At 33.7% G+C, this 21,700-nt stretch overlaps 1 protein-coding gene across 4 annotated transcripts in view; it reads right to left on the minus strand.

Annotated features, from left to right (window-relative positions):
* The window catches only part of RhoU (ras homolog family member U), a 63,376-nt gene that overhangs the window by 12,121 nt on the left and 29,555 nt on the right, over positions 1–21,700 (minus strand). For all 4 annotated transcript variants that reach the window (XM_086838181.1, XM_086838183.1, XM_086838182.1 and 1 more), the window contains one exon: positions 10,361–11,489. In XM_086838181.1, the coding sequence (XP_086694307.1) occupies positions 10,361–11,374 (1,014 nt within the window). In that variant the 5' untranslated portion in view covers positions 11,375–11,489. The remainder of the gene's footprint in view (positions 1–10,360; positions 11,490–21,700) is intronic.

Genomic DNA, 21,700 nt, shown 5'->3' on the forward strand with positions numbered 1-21,700 from the left:
TGGACAGTTTGCGTCATAATTTCCTGCCCTGACTTTGATCCAACTTTTGCTTGAGAATTATTCACAGCTCTCAATCAACACACAGAAAACATGGAGATTTTGGTCTCTCTTTTAAATGAAATTAAATTAAAACGTCTGTCTCCATCTCGCTCTCTTTCACTTAACTTCCTCCTTAAGCTGACTAAAAAATAATTCCTATATTTTTTGTATGCTTTTTTTTTTTGTTCTTTGCCATTTTTGGTACATAAAACCGAAAGTCAAAGCCAAGTTTCTCTTCTTGACAGCGCAACTTTGCTGCAGACACACACAAAGAAAAAAGAAAAACGGGAGAAGGAAGAGGAAAATATGGAAAACCCCGAAGAGAAGGTTAATTTTATAAGACGAAACTTTAAACACCCTTTGAGGTTAATATCTTTACGTAAAAACTATACAGAATTTGACTACAATTGTATAAATTATGTTAATAACTTTTAATGCTGATCTTTAAGTTATTTAAAGCTTTGTAAATCTCTCAAAGGAAAATATGGAAAAAACCATGAAGAGAAGAATATTTTAATAATACGAAGCTGGAAATACTCTTTGAAGTTAATATCGATATGAGAGAACTTAGAGAAGAAGGATAGAATTGTATAAATTATATCTATATAATATGTTACATAAGCTTTGTGTATCGATCTTTAAGTTATTTAAATCTTTGTAAAACTCACAAAGGAAAATATGGAAAAATGGAAAATATAGAAGTTTGAAATACCTTTTAAAGTCAATACCCTTATGTGATAACTACATATACAAAATTAGAGTTATCGATAAAATCGATATTATCGATAAAAACCTTAGTTATTTATTTCTTTGCAAGTCTCATAAAAACCACATCCAAATACCCCTTGAAAGGGTATTAACAAAAAAAAAATACAAATAGGAGAAAGGAGAGGAAAATATTGAAAAATCATGAAAAGACTAATTTCATAAAACGATGCTTGAAATACTCTTTAAAGTTAATCTCTTTATGTAAAAATACGACAATTGTATAAATAGTATACATTTAAAGCCAATAACTTTTAAAGCTAATTTGTAAGTTATTGAATTCTTTTTAAATCTCACAAAAACCACATCCTTATACCCCTTGAAAGGGTATTACAAAAAAAGCGAAAACTTTCCCAGATATTTTGTGCGTGTGTTTTAAACTAAATAAGCGGCTGAACCTTAAGAGAACTGGCCGCCATGTCAAATGTTGCCAAACCCCGGGAGCTATTTTCTTTTGGGAAGTCGAAAAAAAGTTACCATTACTTCCTGAAACTCCAACTTACCCCCCAAAAGGACCTTTTGGTCATCCCAAATATGCAACTTTTTAATAATTTCATTGGACCAAGCCCACACTTTGCCAGCGCGACCAACATACTTATGTACTTATAATTTTATTTCGAATTTTCAACATTTTTTTGTGCACTTTGTTTGTTGGTTGAAAAGTTTGTCGCCTTAACCCTTGAACGAAATGTTTTCGCTTTTGTCCCTTGGGGAAGCCCCCAACTTGAGTCAAATAATCGAGGAGAAAATATTGCCTTTCCTTTATATATTTCATACCTAGAGTAAAAGTCTCAAAAACAAAGGAATAACTTTAGAAAAACTGCGTTTTCTTTGAACAGTCAAAATATGAATTAAATAAATCAAAGACAAACGAAGTGACTACCGAGACTTTATTCAAAAAGTTACTTCAACAGAAAGTTACCAAAGCTAAATTATAAGACAAAACTAAAGAAATAAAAATGTGTAAAGCTAACATTTGTTTTTTTAACACAAAAAGGAAAGAATATATAAATTAAACTTTCTCTCTTTACTTTTATGTTTCAAACAATCAATAAATATTATTAAGCAATGACAATCTAACTAACTTTTAACCTTTTCGTGCCATTAAATGTTTTTTGTATTTTTGTATTTTGCTTTGGGAAGCAAAGTAAATCATGCTTAAAGCACAGAACAAGGACAAGGACAAGGACGACATTCAGGCGGTAAACTTGAAAAATGGGTCAAAGTTTCTTGCCCAAAAAAAAAAAAAAGAAAGAAATATATTTTAGGAAAATAAATCAGCTGAAAGTCTTCCTCCATTTCCGACCAAAAAAAAAATATGAATGAATTGTAATTTGCATGTCTTGGCACAACAAAAATATCTATAAATTCTTGTTTGGGCAATTGAATCAAGCTGTTGAAATCCTCAACCAAAAAAATGGATCCCTAAAACCCAAAACCCACATGGGACACAACTTTTCGTCAAAAACCAAATCAAGCGGCCATAATTTTTGTTAAATATAATATATAAATGAATTTATGAATGCTGGAAAGCAACCTGACAGCTGTCACCAAAAAATAACACATTTAAATTGAAATTGATGGAATTATCATTTATGGATTATGTTGGCTCAAAAATTTGAATATATATAGCATAAATTTATATGCGTAACTCTCGGCCTAAATTGTTGTCGCACTCAATTGAATTGAAAATGGAATTATTGAAATATGTTTTGCCGGATTTAAGAGAGAAGCAAAAAATATACAGAAAAGCAGAAGCAAAATAAGTATACGCAGTGTTGACCTTTCATTGAATATTTCAACTGAAAAACTGGACAAAAATATCCATGATAAATGTAACCTAGTCATTGCTTTATATTTTTATAGAATAAAATACTAACTAGAAACTGTATTTACTAGCTTTTAACTAGTGCTAATAAGATTATTTTTGTTAGTTACAACATAATTATTATTTAACTTTAAGTGGCCTTTTGTTTGCCTTGTTTTGGATGTGGCAAGTTGATAGGTAACCTCGTTACATATATATATTTCACATTTTGTTGTTGTTCTACTTGCTGCCTTTGGTGCAACACAAGCAACATCAGCAGCAACTAATAAAATTGCGGTCTGTGTAATGGCATGCCACTTATTGCCTCAAAGGGGAAGGTTTTAATGCTGCTGTTGCTGCTTCTACTACTAAAAGCTCAACCGCAAAAACCGAAACTAAACAGCAGTAAAAGCAGCAACAATGCAATGCATTGGCTAGCGAAAATTGTTCAGCGCCAAAATGGACATGAAATTGGTTTCCATTTCAGGACAAAAACGAAACAAAAATACTCCCAAAAGTGGATGATTATATGATTACGCAAAAATAAATGGATAAAAATTAAGGCAAGGTAAAGTAATCAAAATAGAGAGTAAATTTAATTTTTATAGATGTATAAAATAGAAATTAAAAGACTGTTCAGTATTGAGATATGAAAAATAAGTTCCTTTAATATACTCATATTTTTTCAGAGATAAGAAAACAAATTTAGCAACCTTTCATTTTACACGCATCTATAATATTGCAATTAATTTTTATATTAATTTTGTAGGGTATAAAAACTCAACAACGAATTCCTGTTTGTAATTAAATTCTTTACTGCATCCAAATGACAACATTGAAAGTGAGTAAATCAAGTGGAATATAGATGTTAACGTGGCTCTAAATTAAATTCCTCAACTCTCAACAAATATACTTATGTATTTTTAGCGTTTAACAATCCAATTAAGTGCTTTAGAACACGTGAAAATTATGTTTAAATGAAAAACACACAAAAATGTAATATAAATTACATGCAATCTGTTATGGGGCAATCGTGGCGTATGAGTTATGTAAAATTACAATGAAAACGCTGAGCCAGGTTCATTCTTTTGCATTCTTCTGCACTCTCTCTCCTCTGATTTTTAATCACAGGTAAACTCTTTACATTTATCTTGTTCTTTGTTGCAGGTGGTTGTTGCTGTTGGTGTTGTTGTAGTTGTTGGTGTTGTTATAGTTTTTTATCCCTACGCCCCAGAGTATGCAACGAAAACTGGTTTGCAGGCAAGGTAATTGGCTCTGCGGACTTTTGCAATTAATAAATGCAAAAAATGTTGCCGTAAATATGCAATATGCATCTAGTATATACATGCATAAGGGTAGATGCACTAGGAAAAGCACATTTTGATGTATAAATATTTAGAATCTTGACTAAATGTATAAAGTAATCATAGCTATAGCTAATAATAACCTCGAATATTTTTGGCAACTCTTTTTGTTAACAAGAAAATAATTGAAAATTGTCTTTCTCTCTCTCTCTCACTGTATTGGCTGGTGTTGTTTTCGGGTTATTGTTTGCCGGCCGGCTGGTTGGTTTCCCTTTTTTTCTTCTTATTGTTACCTTTTTGTTTGTTGATTTTGTTGGCTTACTCGAGTCCACAGAACAGACTGTTGCAAAAAGCAGCAAAAAAGCTGTATAAAAAGCGCGACAATGGTAAAACATCGACTGTCGGCGGCTGGCTGACAATTTGAATTGCAATGACAGCGCAGAGACAACAATAACAACAGCAAAAATTGACATCACTTTCTTTGTTGCCATTGTCAACAAATTGGAAAAGCTTTTCTCACTCAACACACCTCCCGTGAAAATTGCGTTGGGGGAAAAATAAAAATCAGAAAAAACAACAACAAGTTTGTTGCTGTCGCCACAGCGAATTGGTCAATTTCAATCAATGGCCAAAATATGCAACTGCCAGACAACTGCAGTCGCAAAGTGCAATGTGCAACTGCAACTGCAACACTAATACAAAACAACAAAAAGCCACAGGAAGGGGGGCAACCGCATTGAAATGTCAATGGCAGACACTTGCAAAGGAAATGGTCTCTAAAAAAATCTATACAAAAATGTACATAGCAGGTATAGTAAAAAAAAAAAATACATTAAATAGCTGAAAAAATAAACTTAAAATAATACAAATGCCAGCGAATATAGACAATATGGTAAATGCATAGACACATTCATAAATATTCAATAATGTTGATATTGAACAACCTTTAAACTGCAGAATTCCTTTACAAAAAAATTATTTATTTATTTAAGTAGCAAGGAACAGGGAAGAGTTTTTTTAATATGGTTATTTGATGTGGAAAAATCAACATATTTATTTAGAAAAATGATAGACAAAGGTAGAGTTCTAATTGAATGCTAATGTAAGCTTTGGGAAGTCTCTTGTTTATGCTTTTAATTTAAATAAAGTTTTTTTTTTTAAATTAAAGAACTCGCATATTTAATAATATTTATATACGTAGCTATCTAGCAAGTAATTACTAAGCACTTCCCTGAGCTTTCTCTCTAGTGTAATGAATGCCATATCGCATTTAATCCGGCAAATATCTGCAGGTCTTAGCCCTCCCAAAAACAACCTGCAACTTGCAGCTCTGCCTGTAGTCTTAACCCATCTGTGCCAGCTACATTGATTTGGCATTTGGGAGCAGAAACGGCAACAACAACAGCAGCAACACCAACACCAACACCAACACCAACACCAACACCACACCAACACCAACAACAACAACAGCAGCAGCAGCACCCGGAGCACCCGGATCAGCGAGGGGCTTAAAGCAGCTTCAAGAGACCCGCTTGACAGTTAGATAAGTTGGCAACTGGCAAATGCAACATGGAACATGCAACACGGCAGATTAACCTGCAGATTCACCCCCCACTCCCCACCCCCCTTGAAGCTGCATCTGGCTTATGGATTTGGATCCGTATCTTTGCGTCTGTCTGCTTTCGTGCTGTGCTCTGTGTCATAATTAAAAATTCAGCAAATTACACATGCAACGACTGCGATGACAGCCGTATATGGTGTGTGTTTGTGTATATAGTGGGGCTATTTCTCCCTCTTAAAAACACACACCCGGGGGCAAGTTAATAGAAGCAGCATAATGTTTGCTTAACAGATATTAAGCCTCAACTTGTATCAAAGGAAATTTGCTAATAGAAACTCCTTAGGCATTGTTTAATTATAATACATTTTGGAATGTAATGATAATATTCATGTAAAATCTTTCCTTAACTGTTGTCTATATAAATATATATATATTTATGTATCTCTTTGGCTGTGCTACTCAAAAGATGACGACCCCAATTTCGCACTTAACCGGCAAACTGGCAACCGAATGCCACAGTCAGCCCACTCGTGTGGCAGAGATGTCTCGCCGCAGAAAGGGGAGAGAGAGAGAGATGTGTATCTGCAACTGCAACTGTATCTGCATTTATGCCAACCCATCAAGTTAATTAAACCCATATACCCAAAACACAGGCTGGCATTAAGACTGCCAGAGTATCGGAAACGGAATCGAAATCGGAGTCGAATCAATCCGGAAACTCGAGTTCCCAGAGACACCTCCAACTTTCCCAAAACGCAGAGTAAAGTCGAACTTTTTTTTAATCAAATAATGCGGGGTTACACAGAAATAAATAACAAATTGATTCAGATTGATATATTATTTATTTACCATTTCAAAACTCCTGCTTTTTCGCTGTGTAATGTTTGTGCCTGTCTCATGGTCGCTGAAACCGGCTAGATTGGTCAGCATTTTGGCCAAAGCTAGCCAGTTGGTCGCCCCAGACTTGGCTAAAAACACTTCAAGCTCTCTTACAAAAAATAAAAACACTCCACCTCCTGAAACTCCTCCACCGATTTTGTGGCTTTAACTCTGTCAGACAGTGCGACGACGCAAGCCAAAACAACTTAACTATACTTAAGTTAACTCAACTAAACTATGTGGCAACAACTATGCTAGTACACAGCAAAAAAAGGAATGTAAATCAACTAGTTAAGTTCTCTCGACCTTGCAAATGATGTGTGTTTTTAGGTCTCAGTTTGATTTATTTTCATTTAAAAAGTGACCTGTATTCAATTCAACAATTGGGGTCATCACAAGCTGGAAATTCAATACACTTAACCCAATATTTATTGTTTATATCAATTTTTGGTGCAGTGCACTTGGGCCACAGTGATTTCAATTACCCAACTTGCAGCTGCGACAGACAACAAATTTTTACTTGAATTTTATTGGCAGCAGTTTTTCTTTTGTTTTTTTTCTTAAAGCTGAAAGGTAAATTGATCTCAAGTGGCATAATTTTCAATGCAATGTTAAGTCAAAACAAAAAGCAAAAACAGCCATAAGTCAAAACAGCAACAAACAAAGAAATACTAAGGAAAAAACCAGGTAAGACAACAGTTGGCCAAGTCATATTATTTATACTCTAACTCTAAATTCTAGATACTAAAACATTTTTCACTCTCATTTTTTGTGTGACTCAGTGGCAAAAGTAATTGATATTGCACATTGAGCTTGCACTGCCAAAACAACATTTTTCGATATGATATATATACAAATATGGTCTGAGTCTGTTCTATGGCCGTGTAATCGAAGATGATTTTTCGCAATCCCAGACTTTGCATTGGATTTCATTTCGGTGGAGCTCTCCAGACAGACAGCGTCGAAAAAGTTACTCAAGTTTGCTTGGCAATTGTTCTCAATTGTTGCTGCTTCAATTGTCGATGTTGCCGATGATGATGTTGCTCATGTTTAGACCGCAACCTTGTCAGCCAGTTCAGATCCATATAAAGTATCTATATATATGTATATATATATATAAATGTGTATATAGCTTGAGGCAGACTCTGTTGTTGCACTCTATTTATTGCCTTGTTTATATGGCATTAAAGATGACCTGAAATTGGCCAACAAATCCGACAAAGAGAAAAGCAATTCTAACTTGCTTTCTCTAAAATACATTTACATACATATATATGTATCTTTTATGCTAATCCTCCTATTTACTTGCATATTCTGGCAATCTGGGAAAAGTATCGTAATTAACACAGAGATGTATCTTAGCTTTCTCCCTACTTTCCCCCCGCTCCACAGACTTTTCTAGTTGCATTTTCTAAGCCCGGAAAAGGATATTAAAGTGAGACTTTTTCTTTGTTAAAAATATCTTTAACCATAGTTCATGTTCAGTAATTACAGAAAAATCCATGGCAATTTACATATTATATTATGCTTATCTTGTAGCATAATATTCCAATTTAATTTATATAATTAGTATCAGCCTGATGGGTGTGGGGAAAAGTGGCGGAAAATGAAAGGAAATGTTGCAACGGAAGAAGCGGAATATCTGTCCGACAATTAACCAACTTAAGTGTAATTACGAAATTTTCCTTTTCCTTTATTTCAGTTTCTACTTTTGTGGTTTCCGTGTGGCCCCGGCCGCTGCTGCAGCACATTTGGCGACTTTTGCGGTTCTCGGAAAAGCGAGGAAAAGTGGCGAAAAAGTGGTGAAAATCTGTGTACAAGTGGGGGGGGGGTCATAAAAACTCGGTGGTGTGAAATGCATCCCCATCAGGGTTAAAGCATTTCATTAGCGTAATTTGTTTTTTAACCGGGCCCAGAGACACATTTCGACCAAGCCAATTTTTATTCATTATGGTAGAGAATATATATTTTCCGGTCACTTCCTCAGGGTTCTTTATAGAGAAAAGTCTTTAAATTACACAATATAATTCATAGTTTAAAGTATATTTCTATATAGATTTCCGTACTTTTCCCATTTTATCCTCTCATTAAGAGAGGAGAGATTTCTTTCCCTTCGAAAGTTCGCCCTCACAGACACTTGCTATTCATGAATTAATTTCATTATTAATTTACGAAATGTGTTTTAATCCCGTCGCCCATTGCATCCAAGGGATGCCTGCCTTCCAATTCGTCCTGACTGCTTGCGGAAGTAAAAGGAAAATGAAGGGAAAAACAAATGTGAAAGTGTTCTTACATTTTATTTGTGCAACATTTTAATTTCTCTGTCTGCCTTTAATGGGCGAAAACTTGCACACAAGACCGGGAGAGAATGTGAAAGTGGTGGAAATTGTGCCAATGATGGGGAAAGAGAGGTGAGTGGAAGAGATCCTAGAGGAAGTCTTGGATATTTTCCTGGTTGCCCGATGAAATGAAAAGCTCAAGTAGATACAGGCGCAGACATTGACGGGCTTTTGCGTTCGTCCATTTGAGTGAGTATGTTCTTACACAGAGAGAAACATATTATATAAAAAACCTGATTTAATTTTGGTGTAAGTGCAATTGGTTTTAATATAAATTATTTGCTTGACTTTAAGTATATTTCTTTCTTTTCCATTTTTATTATTGTTGGTGAATGCATCTCTCTACGCAACATTGTTGAAAATTACAACACACACCAACATCACCATTTAATAAAAATTAATTCACCAATGAACTTCAAAGAAGACTAGTTTGTTGAAAATTAAATAAATAATTAAAAAAAAATATTGTTGAAAATTTCAACAATACATTAATAAGAGAAATAGTTACACCAACAAATTTTAGCGTCAGTGAGTGCATTGAGAGGATTGTTCCTTCTTATGACCGTCCCCTTTTAACACTCCGTCTTAACCCTGCAATGGTCTGCACAGCCAGGTGAGGGAACCATTATCATAATAAACAGAAAATTCCAATGCGAAATGCTGAAGGTAGTTGAAATTCGAAAAAGGTTTCCCCCTAAAACAGCAAAAGCAGTAAATTCTCAAGCCAAATAATAATAAATACAAAAAAAAAGATTAAAACTTTAACAATCGATTGTTAAAGTTGCAAGTGTTTCTCATAGCCTTAACTTAAATGACTACTATAATCTTATAATATATTAAGAATAAAACCAATAACAATTTAATTTTCATTTTGGCAAGGTTTTTTCTCACAGATTTATCTTGGAGGAAAATTTGTTGACGTCTTTAAAAGAATTATTATTTTGCCTTGAATGTTTACAAACTCTAAAGGTGAAAAAGCCTGGGAAATTCGATATCTTTTTCAGTAATTGGTAAAGAAGTTGCAAATAAACAAATTAAGAAAGAAATAAAGCTTTTAATTACTTAGTTTTTGGCATTTATTTTTAGCCAGAAATTTTATTGCTACTTTGTGAAACTCTGAATTTGTTTAAAAAATAAAAAGGTATCCTTCAAATTTGGCTATGTAATAGTAAACCTTTTAATTAATTATCTTGTAGCGTTTATTTGCATTTACTTTTTATAGTTATTTGTATGAGACTTTTTACAACTTTGGAATTGTTTGAAACAATGTAAAATTCATCTTTAAAATTTGGCTATGTTACATTTATTCCTTGCAGTCTTCTTTTTTTAACTGAATTTTATATATATTATTTACCTTATTGTACATATTTATCTAATTACTAATTTGTAATTATTTATTGCCTTTCTGCAGTTTACTATCTAAATTTCTTCTCAACCATTTACGTACTTTAACTAAGACAGGCCATAAACATAATGAGATATATGTTGTTATCTTTAAATATACATCTTAAGCCCCATATATATTAACGTTATCTAAATTAACCATCACAAAAATTTGATTTATCTCGAAAGTGCTTACTAACTAGCTAGTCTGTTCTCTTTTTTTAAATTTGCAAATTTTAATCACTCGAATATGAAATGCATTTTGGTACATTTTGTTACTCACCAAAGGACTTCGGCTTATCACAGTTTGATGCTTTTGCTGCTGCGGTGGCGTTGGTGGCAACGGATTGCATCCATAATCCGTGGCCTGTTGCTCCGGTGCAATCCCGAAAATAAAGGGACCTCCATTACCGCCACATGCCTGAGGTGGCAACGATGGCGGCGGTGAATTACCCGCAGGACGACGCATACAAAAATCATCCTCGAAACGCGAATCTGGATAATATCTGGTGGGTGAGGATGTAGATGTGGTGTGAGAGCTGCTGCAATTGCTGGAACTGCTGCTCGAGATGATGCCTTGACCGGTACCCGTTGTCATCTGTCGATCGAAACAAAAGTCCCGGGACTGAGCTGTCGGCGATGGTGGACTTCCATAGGGATAACCAATGTGAGGACTCTGCAAATGCTGATTATATTGCTGCGACAAGGCATCAAAATCATTGAATCCATGCAATCCCTTGGCACTATCCCGCTTCTGTTGTTGCACATACGGTGAGATGTAGCTCCTGGCCGGTGGCAATGGTGGCAGGGGCAGGGATTGCTGGTGATGGATATTAGCTGCTCCATTGGATTTGTTCTTTTTGCCAACACTCATCACCGTGAGTTGGGGACGTCGATCTCCTAGCAGTGGTCTCTGTGAATTATTGTAGGGATGATTACGCTGCATGCAGGCCGAGCTCAACGACATGTTATCCTCGTAGTCATCGTGATCCTGATCCTGGCCAAGCATTAGATCATGACAGTCGTAAGTGTCCTGCAGATGTTCATAGTACTTTAGGGTTTTCATGTTTGCATTCGGCGGTGGCAAAGGCGGTGGCTGCTGCTGCTGCTGCTGCTGTGAGGCATGTTGCTGCTGTTGCTGCTGAAAGTTTTGGTGTTGTTGCAGGTGTTGCTGCTGCTGTTGCTGCTGCTGTTGCTGCTGCTGGTGACTGCCAACATTGTCCAGGGAATCCCCCATGGAACCAGTGCCATTGCCGGCTGCCATGCCGCCAAACAGCTTGGCCAATTTCACAGTCATCTCACTGCAAGTGTGTGCAAGCTGCTGGCAAAAACTTTTTCAATTAAAATGTTACCCAATGCCAAAGACAATGACAGTTTTGGGGGGAAGAGACAACTTGGCCGCAATTTTCTAACTGCGAAAGAAACAGAAAAGAGAGAGCATTAGGTAAGGTAATATATATAAAAAAATAAATATTTAAACACATTATATATTATATATATTAATAAACATTGCCTTTAAACATCTTGTATTCCCATTTCCTGTTTAACATTTAACCGATATATCTATATTGATATTATTTAACCATCTCTAATATATATATACACTTTGCATACAATATAAATATGGCCAATATGGCATTTTCAGACCCAACTCTTTGCAGCTGTTTGCTGCTGCTGCTGCTGTGTGTTCCTTTGAGCGCAAAACCAGTAACGGAAACTGTAATGGGATATGTCAGCCACAATTGCAGCTACAGTCGCCAGAGCAACATCAACAGGCAAAAACAATAACAGCAGCAACATCGGTTTGATGCAACTGTGGCATTTGCAACGGAAACAAAAAAATAGGAGCTTAGGCGGCAAACTTAAGGAGAAATAAGATCAACCACAGAAAAACAAAATCAGGAACTAACACAGGAAGAACATTGTCCAAAATACATGTAATTTCAATTAAATTAAAAATGTTTGATAAACAAGCACTTAAAACAACAAGGGAAACTACAAATTAATCGAGAATATTTTATAGCAAATTACAACACACATAAAAAACTTTGATTTCGAAAAAAAGCTACACCAACAACTTGTTGAGGGAGAATAAATACCAAGAAATACTTGGTAGTTCATGAAGAAAATAGAAAAACTTGCTGAAAATTACTTTAAAATGCATCTCGAACATTAAATACTATATGTGAATACACTAATATCTTCATAAGTGTTAATAAGTGCCATAACAACACCAAAAAACGTACATAACATCATTAAAAAAATAACTAAGTACACCAACAACATAATTTATAAGAATAAACACCAAAAAACACACAGACATACAAAAACAACATCGACAAACTTGTTTAAACTTCAAACAAAACACACCAAAATTGCAGGAACAACTTTTGAACTATTTCAACAACAACACCAAATCAATATGCAAAGGAACAACGTCACCAATGCCTTCACCAACCTACAACAACCAATTTACATGGAAAAATTTTTGAACCTATGAATCACTTGATAACTTTCCCATAAAAATAACAACCCAAACTTGTACTTTGGTAGTTGCTAAATCGGAAATGACAACATCCAGGAATAACTTTATCTTCAGTTCTCATCAGTGGAAGGAAGAAGTGCAGCATCAACTAGCAAAAGCCAAATGACATTGACGCGCGAATATTTTCCACATATCGAACGGCAATAAAACTGTCAATTCCTTATATAACTTGTGCGCAAATTCCCATTCTACCACCATGCTTTCCCCACCTCACCCCTTCCACTTTGGTCTAAAACAATTGCATAAAGTTGGAAATGAACGTCGAAAACAATAATAATAAAATAAGAGAAGCTGCAGTAGCAGCAGGAACTGCAGCAACAAGAAGAAGGAGCAACAGCAGCAGCAGCTGTCAATTAAATGCTTCCCCCATTGACGTCATAATAAAATGTCATAAAAAGCAAATAAGTGAAAAGAAAATGCGTTGCCCAAGAATATGCACAGTACAAAAGGGAACGTGAGGAGCAAAAACAAAAAATAATGCAGGTTGCACGAATCATCATCCTGAATTATTTTTCCACCTTTTTTTGGTCACAGGTACATATTTCTTTTTTTATACATTTTGTTCCTCATTCTGCAATGAGGTGCATTGATGAATTTTTTGTATATTTTAATGGCTACACAGATGACAAGGCCAAAACGAATAAACTTTAAGGCAGAAAGTAAGACTTTGCCTAAGGTAATCTAGAATGAATATTAAAAAAAAAAACTAATCATAAAGAAACAAAGAAAAGATCCTTTTGAAAAGGCTTCCAAGAAATTTATATTTTAATTTTAAAAGAAAACTTGTATTGCTTATCAGAATGTTTAAAGCATATGACACATTTATAAATTAAATCAACCATTTAGTACTTAAATTGTAAAGAATAAGTATTTAATATTCATTTTCACTTTGTAGTAAAAGGTTTTCAATTACATTTTACAACAAAGTGAAAATGTAAATTAAATATTTATGGATTTAAGAATTAATTAAATTGTGGTTCAAGCTGTTTGTTAAAACTAACTAACAAGTAAATGATTTACGATTTAACCTACTGTTTTATCTTGTCTAAAAATTATCTTATTTGATTATTCTATTCCATAATCAATTAAGTTTTTGATCCCTTTAATTGTTTTTACTTGTCTTGATAAGAAATATTTTTCGCTTCTGTCTCCTGACTCATTTCCCCCACAATTTTCCGGACAAGTTCTCCTGCTTTCAATTTTCCTCTTTTCTCTGTCTCTGCTACTGTTGTTGATTTCATATCATTTTTAATTTTGCTGCCAGCTCTGTCCAGCCAATTTTCTCTGGACAAACGAGCATGTTGTACGTGTTGCTTGTCAAACAAATGCAACAATAGCAGTTATAAAAGGAAAAAAACAAGCCACATAAGAAAGCTAAAACAAAAGACAAAACAACAACAACAACAACAACAACAACAACAACAACAACAAACAAACAAACAACAAATTTAAATCATAAAAACTATTCTTTAAAAATAAAATATTCTTTTAAAGTTTAAAAAGTTTAAGTTTCAAATAAATTAATAAATTAATAATAAAATAGACAGCATATAAAGGTAATAATAAAATCAAGTAAATCCATAAATCGTTTTTAAACAAATAAGAATTTCAAGTAAACATATTTTTTAGATCTAAATAAAAATAATAAAATAAAGTAAACTAAATCTAGATCTAAATAAAAATAATAAAATAAAGTAAACTAGAAAATCGGTTTTAAAACTAATAAGGATTTCTAATAAAGAATTGCCTAGTTCTAAATAAAAATTTACCACTATGTTTGCTGTTCAAAATTTTTGTTTTTGAAATATAAAGAAAACAAGAAAGGAAGCTAAATTCGGCACGCCGAAGTTTATATACCCTTGCAGATAGAACTTCGATGACTTCCTGGATTCCTTCCATACAATATAAAATATATATATTAATGTTAAAAGAAGCAATGAAGTAATACCTGCTCTCATTTCATTCACCTATACATATTATATTTTCAGTTTTACATTCACAGATTTGCATTTTTGCTCCACATCTAAAGATCGTTTGTATGGCACCTATGTGATATAGTCGTCCGATTTTCATATAATTTGCAACAAAATTTAAGACTGATATAAAATGGCTATATTTTAAATTTAATGAAAATCTGCTGAAAACTTAAAACGTTATAATTTTTATTTGTATTCATTTTTTGATCGTTCGTGATATAGTAGTCCGGTTTTTTTTACAACTTTACACAAAATTTAGATTAAAATTAAATGATATTTTATGAAAATCTGGTAAAAATTGAAGAAGTTATAATTGTTAATTTTATTAACTTCTTTTATTTCTTATAAAATGGCTGTGTATCAAATTTGATGAAAATCTGTTGAAAACTGAAAATGTTATACTTTTTAATTGAATTAATTTCTCGATCGTTCCTATGGGAGCTATATGATATAGTCGTCCGATTTTCATCAAATTTTACACAAAATTGAAGAATAATATGAAATGGCTATATCTCAAATTTGATCTGTTGAAAACTAAAAATGTTAAAATTGTTTTTGTAAAAATTTTCCGATCATTCCTATGGCAGCTATATGATATAGTCGTCCGATCCGACCCGTTCCGACATATATACGAGTGAGAGTATATAGAAGGCTAACTACAAAGTTTCATTTAGATAGCTTCAAAACTGAGAGACTAGTTTGCGTAGAAACGGACAGACTGACAGAAGGACAGACGGACAGACGGACAGACAGACATGGCTAGATCGACTCGGCTGTTGACCCTGAGCAAGAATATATATACTTTATATAGTCGGTCCTTCACTGCGTTGCAAACTTCTGACTGAAATTATAATACCCTGCAAGGGTATTAAAATACGTAGGAATCGGAAAGTACTTATGGAAGCAAAAGGTTCAAAACTTTCAAAATTTCTAACCCAATCTCTCCAAAAAAAAAGTGTAGAAAAAATCAAGAGCACTTTTTTTGAGAACAAAACCAAAGGGATAAAAGAAACTAACTAAGAAACCATTGAAACAGAAGCTTAAAATTTATAAAACTTTAATTAATTTAAATAATATGATTATAGAAATGAGTTCTAGTCTAAAGGCTTAACCACAATTTGTCATAAATTTGCTAACTTTGCAAACTTCCATTAACTAAAACTACGATGACTAAGCCAATAACCTTTCCCCTTCAAATAATATGCCAATTTTGTTGTATATATCTTTTTATATATATCCAAAGTACACTCTGGACTTTATCCAGGAAAAAGAGAGAGGGAAGAGAAGAAGCAGAGTGTCATCATGAAGGAGATACAATAGCAAAGAAAGCAAAAACAGAAACACGAACTTGGGTAAAAAAAAGCACTGTCCAGACTGTCGTTGATTGTGTGGCGCAAATGTTAATGAGACAAAAAAGATGTCAACGATAAAGGAGAATCAAGGGGAGAAATCAGCAGCAATGAGGAGGGGAAAGGGGTGAGGTTGTGATGAAGGCCAGTGTAAAAAAAAGGGAGCAAACAAAGGCAGAGTGCAAAAAAAGAGCGACTTTTCAACGGGTTGCCAGACCATTTGCGATGATCTCTTTGGCAAATAAGCCAAGTTTGTCCTCGACCTTCTTTTCTCTTCCCTTTCCTACTCCCCTCTCTTATTATTCATTATCTTCTTCTTCTGTCCGTCTGCTAATAATTGCATTAGTTCGCTTCAGCTAGTGATAACGGTTCCTTGCTCGCGTCAAAGGGGATTCACCAAAGGCGGCGGAAGCGGAAGTGACGCAAGAGGTGACACTTGGAGATGTGCATCAAGTTAGCAGGGCAACTTTGGAAAATCAAATTTTTGACTATACCATAATTTGCCGTTAATTATTCGTTAATTATTCGTGAAAGAAAAAAATTTGCCGTTCAATTTTTTAACTTAATTTTTTAATGTCCTGCTAAGTTGATATCAAGTTAGCAGGGCAACTTCTGAAAACTTTAATATTTCCAAAAACTTTTTTACTCAGAATTTGCCGTTAATTATTCGTTAATTATTCGTGAAAGAATCAAATTTGTCGCTCAATTTTTTATACATTTTTTTTTTAATTTTTTAAAAACTCAAAGTTGCCCTGCTAAGTTGATATCAAGTTAGCAGGACAACTCCTGAAATCCTTCACATTTCCAAAAACTTGTTACGCCAGAATTTGCCGTTAATTATTCGTTAATTATTCGTGAAAGAATCAAATTTGTCGCTAAATTTTTTATATTTTTTTTTATTTTTTAAAAACTCAAAGTTGCCCTGCTAAGTTGATATCAAGTTAGCAGGACAACTCCTGAAATCCTTCACATTTCCAAAAACTTTTTACGCCAGAATTTGCCGTTAATTATTCGTTAATTATTCGTGAAAGAATCAAATTTGTCGCTAAATTTTTTATATTTTTTTTTATTTTTTAAAAACTCAAAGTTGCCCTGCTAAGTTGATATCAAGTTAGCAGGACAACTCCTGAAATCCTTCACATTTCCAAAAACTTTTTACGCCAGAATTTGCCGTTAATTATTCGTTAATTATTCGTGAAAGAATCAAATTTGTCGCTAAATTTTTTATATTTTTTTTTATTTTTTAAAAACTCAAAGTTGCCCTGCTAAGTTGATATCAAGTTAGCAGGACAACTCCTGAAATCCTTCACATTTCCAAAAACTTGTTACGCCAGAATTTGCTGTTAATTATTCGTTAATTATTCGTGAAAGAATCAAATTTGTCGCTAAATTTTTTATATTTTTTTTTTATTTTTTAAAAACTCAAAGTTACCCTTCCATATGAAGTTAGCAGTGCCTCACCATGTACATCTACATGAAAGAAAGATGTATATGTGTAAAAATGTTATAGACGGGCGCCAGCAAGAATTCCAGAAAATTTTCACTGGCGTTCAGCGATCCGTGAAGATTTATAACAATTTTTTTTAGTTGGCGGCTAAACTTTTTAGTAAAATTATTAAGATTAAAAAATCTTGCTGACATAAATGGGAAATATACGTTTAAAAAAAGGATGGAGTAGATAGTAAATTCATTAAATCTTATGTGCAGATATTTATTTTTTTTTTATTGGCGTCGGTGTCAATATTAGAGCGTGCAACGTTGTCGACGTCGGCGTCGGCGTCGACGCCGCCAAAGCCGAATTTAAAAAAAAACTACTGCCGCAAACATGTTGCAGACAGAGTGGCGGTCATACGATATAAGTCGTTGTTGCAGAATTGTGATCCCGAAACTTTATGATTTCTACCGCCTATCTGACGCCAAAATTTCAATGGAATTGTTCTTACAAAGTTTCACGCATGAATGATCGCAACCGACAGTCGTCTGGGAAGACTTCATGTGGCGCCTCTGCCTGCGTATGCCAGACCATACAAAATGTGGGACTACCTGAGGCAAGGACTTGCTGGCGCCATGTATATAGATGGGAATATCTGCATATTAGAATACAGGGATCTATATATGTAAATACTACTAAATAATAGACGTAAAGGCGCCACATGAAGTCTTCCCAGACGACTCTCGGTTGTGATCATTGGTGCGTGAAACTTTGTAAGAAAAATTCCACTGAAATTTTGGTGTCAGATAGGCGGTAGAAATCATAAAGTTTCGGGATCACAATTCTGCAACAACGACTTATATCGTATGACCGCCACTCTGTCTGCAACATGTTTGCGGCAGTAGTTTTTTTTTAAATTCGGCTTTGGCGGCGTCGACGCCGACGCCGACGTCGACAACGTTGCACGCTCTAATATTGACACCGACGCCAATAAAAAAAAAATAAATATCTGCACATAAGATTTAATGAATTTACTATCTACTCCATCCTTTTTTTAAACGTATATTTCCCATTTATGTCAGCAAGATTTTTTAATCTTAATAATTTTACTAAAAAGTTTAGCCGCCAACTAAAAAAAATTGTTATAAATCTTCACGGATCGCTGAACGCCAGTGAAAATTTTCTGGAATTCTTGCTGGCGCCCGTCTATAACATTTTTACACATATACATCTTTCTTTCATGTAGATGTACATGGTGAGGCACTGCTAACTTCATATGGAAGGGTAACTTTGAGTTTTTAAAAAATAAAAAAAATATATAAAAAATTGAGCGACAAATTTGATTCTTTCACGAATAATTAACGAATAATTAACGGCAAATTCTGGCGTAACAAGTTTTTGGAAATGTGAAGGATTTCAGGAGTTGTCCTGCTAACTTGATATCAACTTAGCAGGGCAACTTTGAGTTTTTAAAAAATTAAAAAAAAAATGTATAAAAAATTGAGCGACAAATTTGATTCTTTCACGAATAATTAACGAATAATTAACGGCAAATTCTGAGTAAAAAAGTTTTTGGAAATATTAAAGTTTTCAGAAGTTGCCCTGCTAACTTGATATCAACTTAGCAGGACATTAAAAAATTAAGTTAAAAAATTGAACGGCAAATTTTTTTCTTTCACGAATAATTAACGAATAATTAACGGCAAATTATGGTATAGTCAAAAATTTGATTTTCCAAAGTTGCCCTGCTAACTTGATGCACATCACTTGGAGTACTGTTCGAGTTGAATTTGAATAACTAAAGTTATAACATGACTAAATCTTAAATTATGTACCATTTTAAATCGAAGTCCTAAAAAATCATAAAATCGAAAACATTTTTACTTAAAAAATATATCGATAACAATTTTGAAAGTGTTCTTTAACTTTATAGATAGATTATGAAGTGTAGTAATGTTGATATCGATATATTTATTCATAATTTCTTTAGTAAAAAAGAATTCCTTCTTAATTCTAACTAGTTTTTAATCATTTACTATAAATAATAAATAATTTTCCCAAACAAAATTACAGATTGTCTAAGCATTTCTTTTAGTTTCAGGTTTTTCATCACTTTGTTGCACATAATTCTATAAAATTTTCCCCCTTATGCAGCTCTATGGAAAACAAATAAAGAAAGAAGGGGGAAAAAATTGGCTACTGATGGCTTTTCCACAGCTTCTTGATTTTCTCGGGGTCCTGACCCTGACAGCAATCGGCATACTTTCCCCCCTCTGTTGTCTGATTTTTCCCCCTTGTTTAAAGCTTGCGAGAACTTTCCCTGAACAGTTCAAGTTGCTGTTGGATTTCCTTCGTTGTTTGCTGTGTCTATGTGGCAGAGACGTGACAGGAAATGGCCAAGAATACAAAAAGCTGGGAGGGGAAAAATAAAAAAAAAAAGGGGCGGGAAAGTGAGTGAGTCAAGTGCAGGGAAATTAAACCAACGAACCAATCAGAGACAAAGACAGAAAACCGTAATATAAAGTGTTCAATTTAATTAAAAAAGAGAACAAGAAATCCAAGTTCAATAGCATTATTAACTCCTATAATCAATCTCTTTATGAACATATATTCTCCTTGATGTATATTAAACCTTTTTCTCTCTCTCTCTCTCCATATTTTCAACCTTTCATATTGTCATTAAACCGCTTTCAATTCACTTGGTAATCGGCTGAATCAATCTACCAACATTATACACTCATCATAATGCAACCGATGGTCTTTAATTTGTATTCATTGTTATTATAAGCCCAATGCTGTTCGCCTCTTTTGTGTGTATCTCCTATCAAATGAGTGATGAATGTTTAATAAGGGCAATGCGCAAAAGTTGCATTGCAAAAATACTATTGGACCCTTTAATTTTCGATTTGTAATAATCCAAATATGATTTTCCGAATGTAATAATAATAATAAATTGAAAGGGCGCCAAAACTTGTGAACTCCCCTCCCATAAAGGTAAAAAAAATGCAATGCATAATGAATGATGGTCATTTAGGCAACAATTTTGTGGTAATTGCGGTCGATGGCATATGTATCTGTATCTATATATATCTAAAACTATGCATCTGCTGTGGAGTATCTGTATCTCTTCGGGCAGGTGTAAGGTTTTAACAAATAAAATCAAATCTGTGATGACCGAAACCGGTTTTGCCCATCACCCGGGGATCCTTTGAGATCATTTACCGCTTACCTGCCGAAGCGGCTTCTAACCCCATACAAATTATGAGATACAATTCGTATCCGAGGCCATGTATCTATTAGATACGAAACAATAGGCGAGCAACAGCTGTCTCTCCTCTATATACATTTGTTCCTTATATTTACTTTATTTTTTGTTTTCTGTTGTTAGTTTTCTGCTGGCTGGTTCTGCTTTGCTTTTGTGCCGGCAAATTGATTAGATTCTTCCGAAGCAGCTTCCTCAGCACAATAGATACAAAGATTCAAAGATACAGAGCAACTGGAACAGCAGTTTTTGCTCTGCTTTACATTTCTTCGTATTTGTACTTGTATTTGTTAAATTTTTTTTCTTGTTACTTGGCTTAGTTTCCTGAGCGTGTGAAACGTTTCCGTATTTTTTCAATTTTCTGCAGGTGCTATTGCAACAATTAAATGTCATTGCAGCAGCACAAAAAAATATATCTCACAGATGTATCTTTGCTGAAAAATCAAGTGGATAGAGAGGACAAGGTAGTAACTACAATGAAGCAACACATTTTACCATAACTTGTTTAAAGACAAAGTCTTCAAAATATCCGAGGGCATTTTCTTTTTTAAGTAAGTGTTGAAATGAATTTAATGGACTTAAGTTTTTTGCTTAAAATAACTATGTTTATGAAGAGAAAAAGCTCAATTTAATCTATAAAAACAAATATTGTACGCTGTAAAATATCGAAAATATTCTTAATATAGATATAGATTTTTGTAAAATATTAAAACATATATCCTTAATGTTAAAATATATATATTACTGATATTACTCTTTTTTTCCAATCGTATTGCTCGTATATATACAGGACATTAACGAAAATATTGAAAAATATCGGCTTTATGTTAAAATATTGGTATTACTGCTATTTCTCTCTTTTTTCTAATCTTATAAGGCCAAAAAGAATATCGAATATATCGAAAAATATCACTTTAAGTTTAAATTTCAATATAATCGATATTCCTCACCTTTCTTCTATTTGTCCGATATAACAAAGAGAATATCAGTTTAAGCAAATCTATAGATATATTAAAAGGTTGGGTTGGTTGGTTTGTCGATAAATATAGATACTTTATC

This window comes from Drosophila serrata, unplaced genomic scaffold, assembly GCF_035046125.1.
Source record: "Drosophila serrata isolate PLE 108 unplaced genomic scaffold, ASM3504612v1 contig_347, whole genome shotgun sequence".
NCBI classification, from domain to species: domain Eukaryota; kingdom Metazoa; phylum Arthropoda; class Insecta; order Diptera; family Drosophilidae; genus Drosophila; species Drosophila serrata.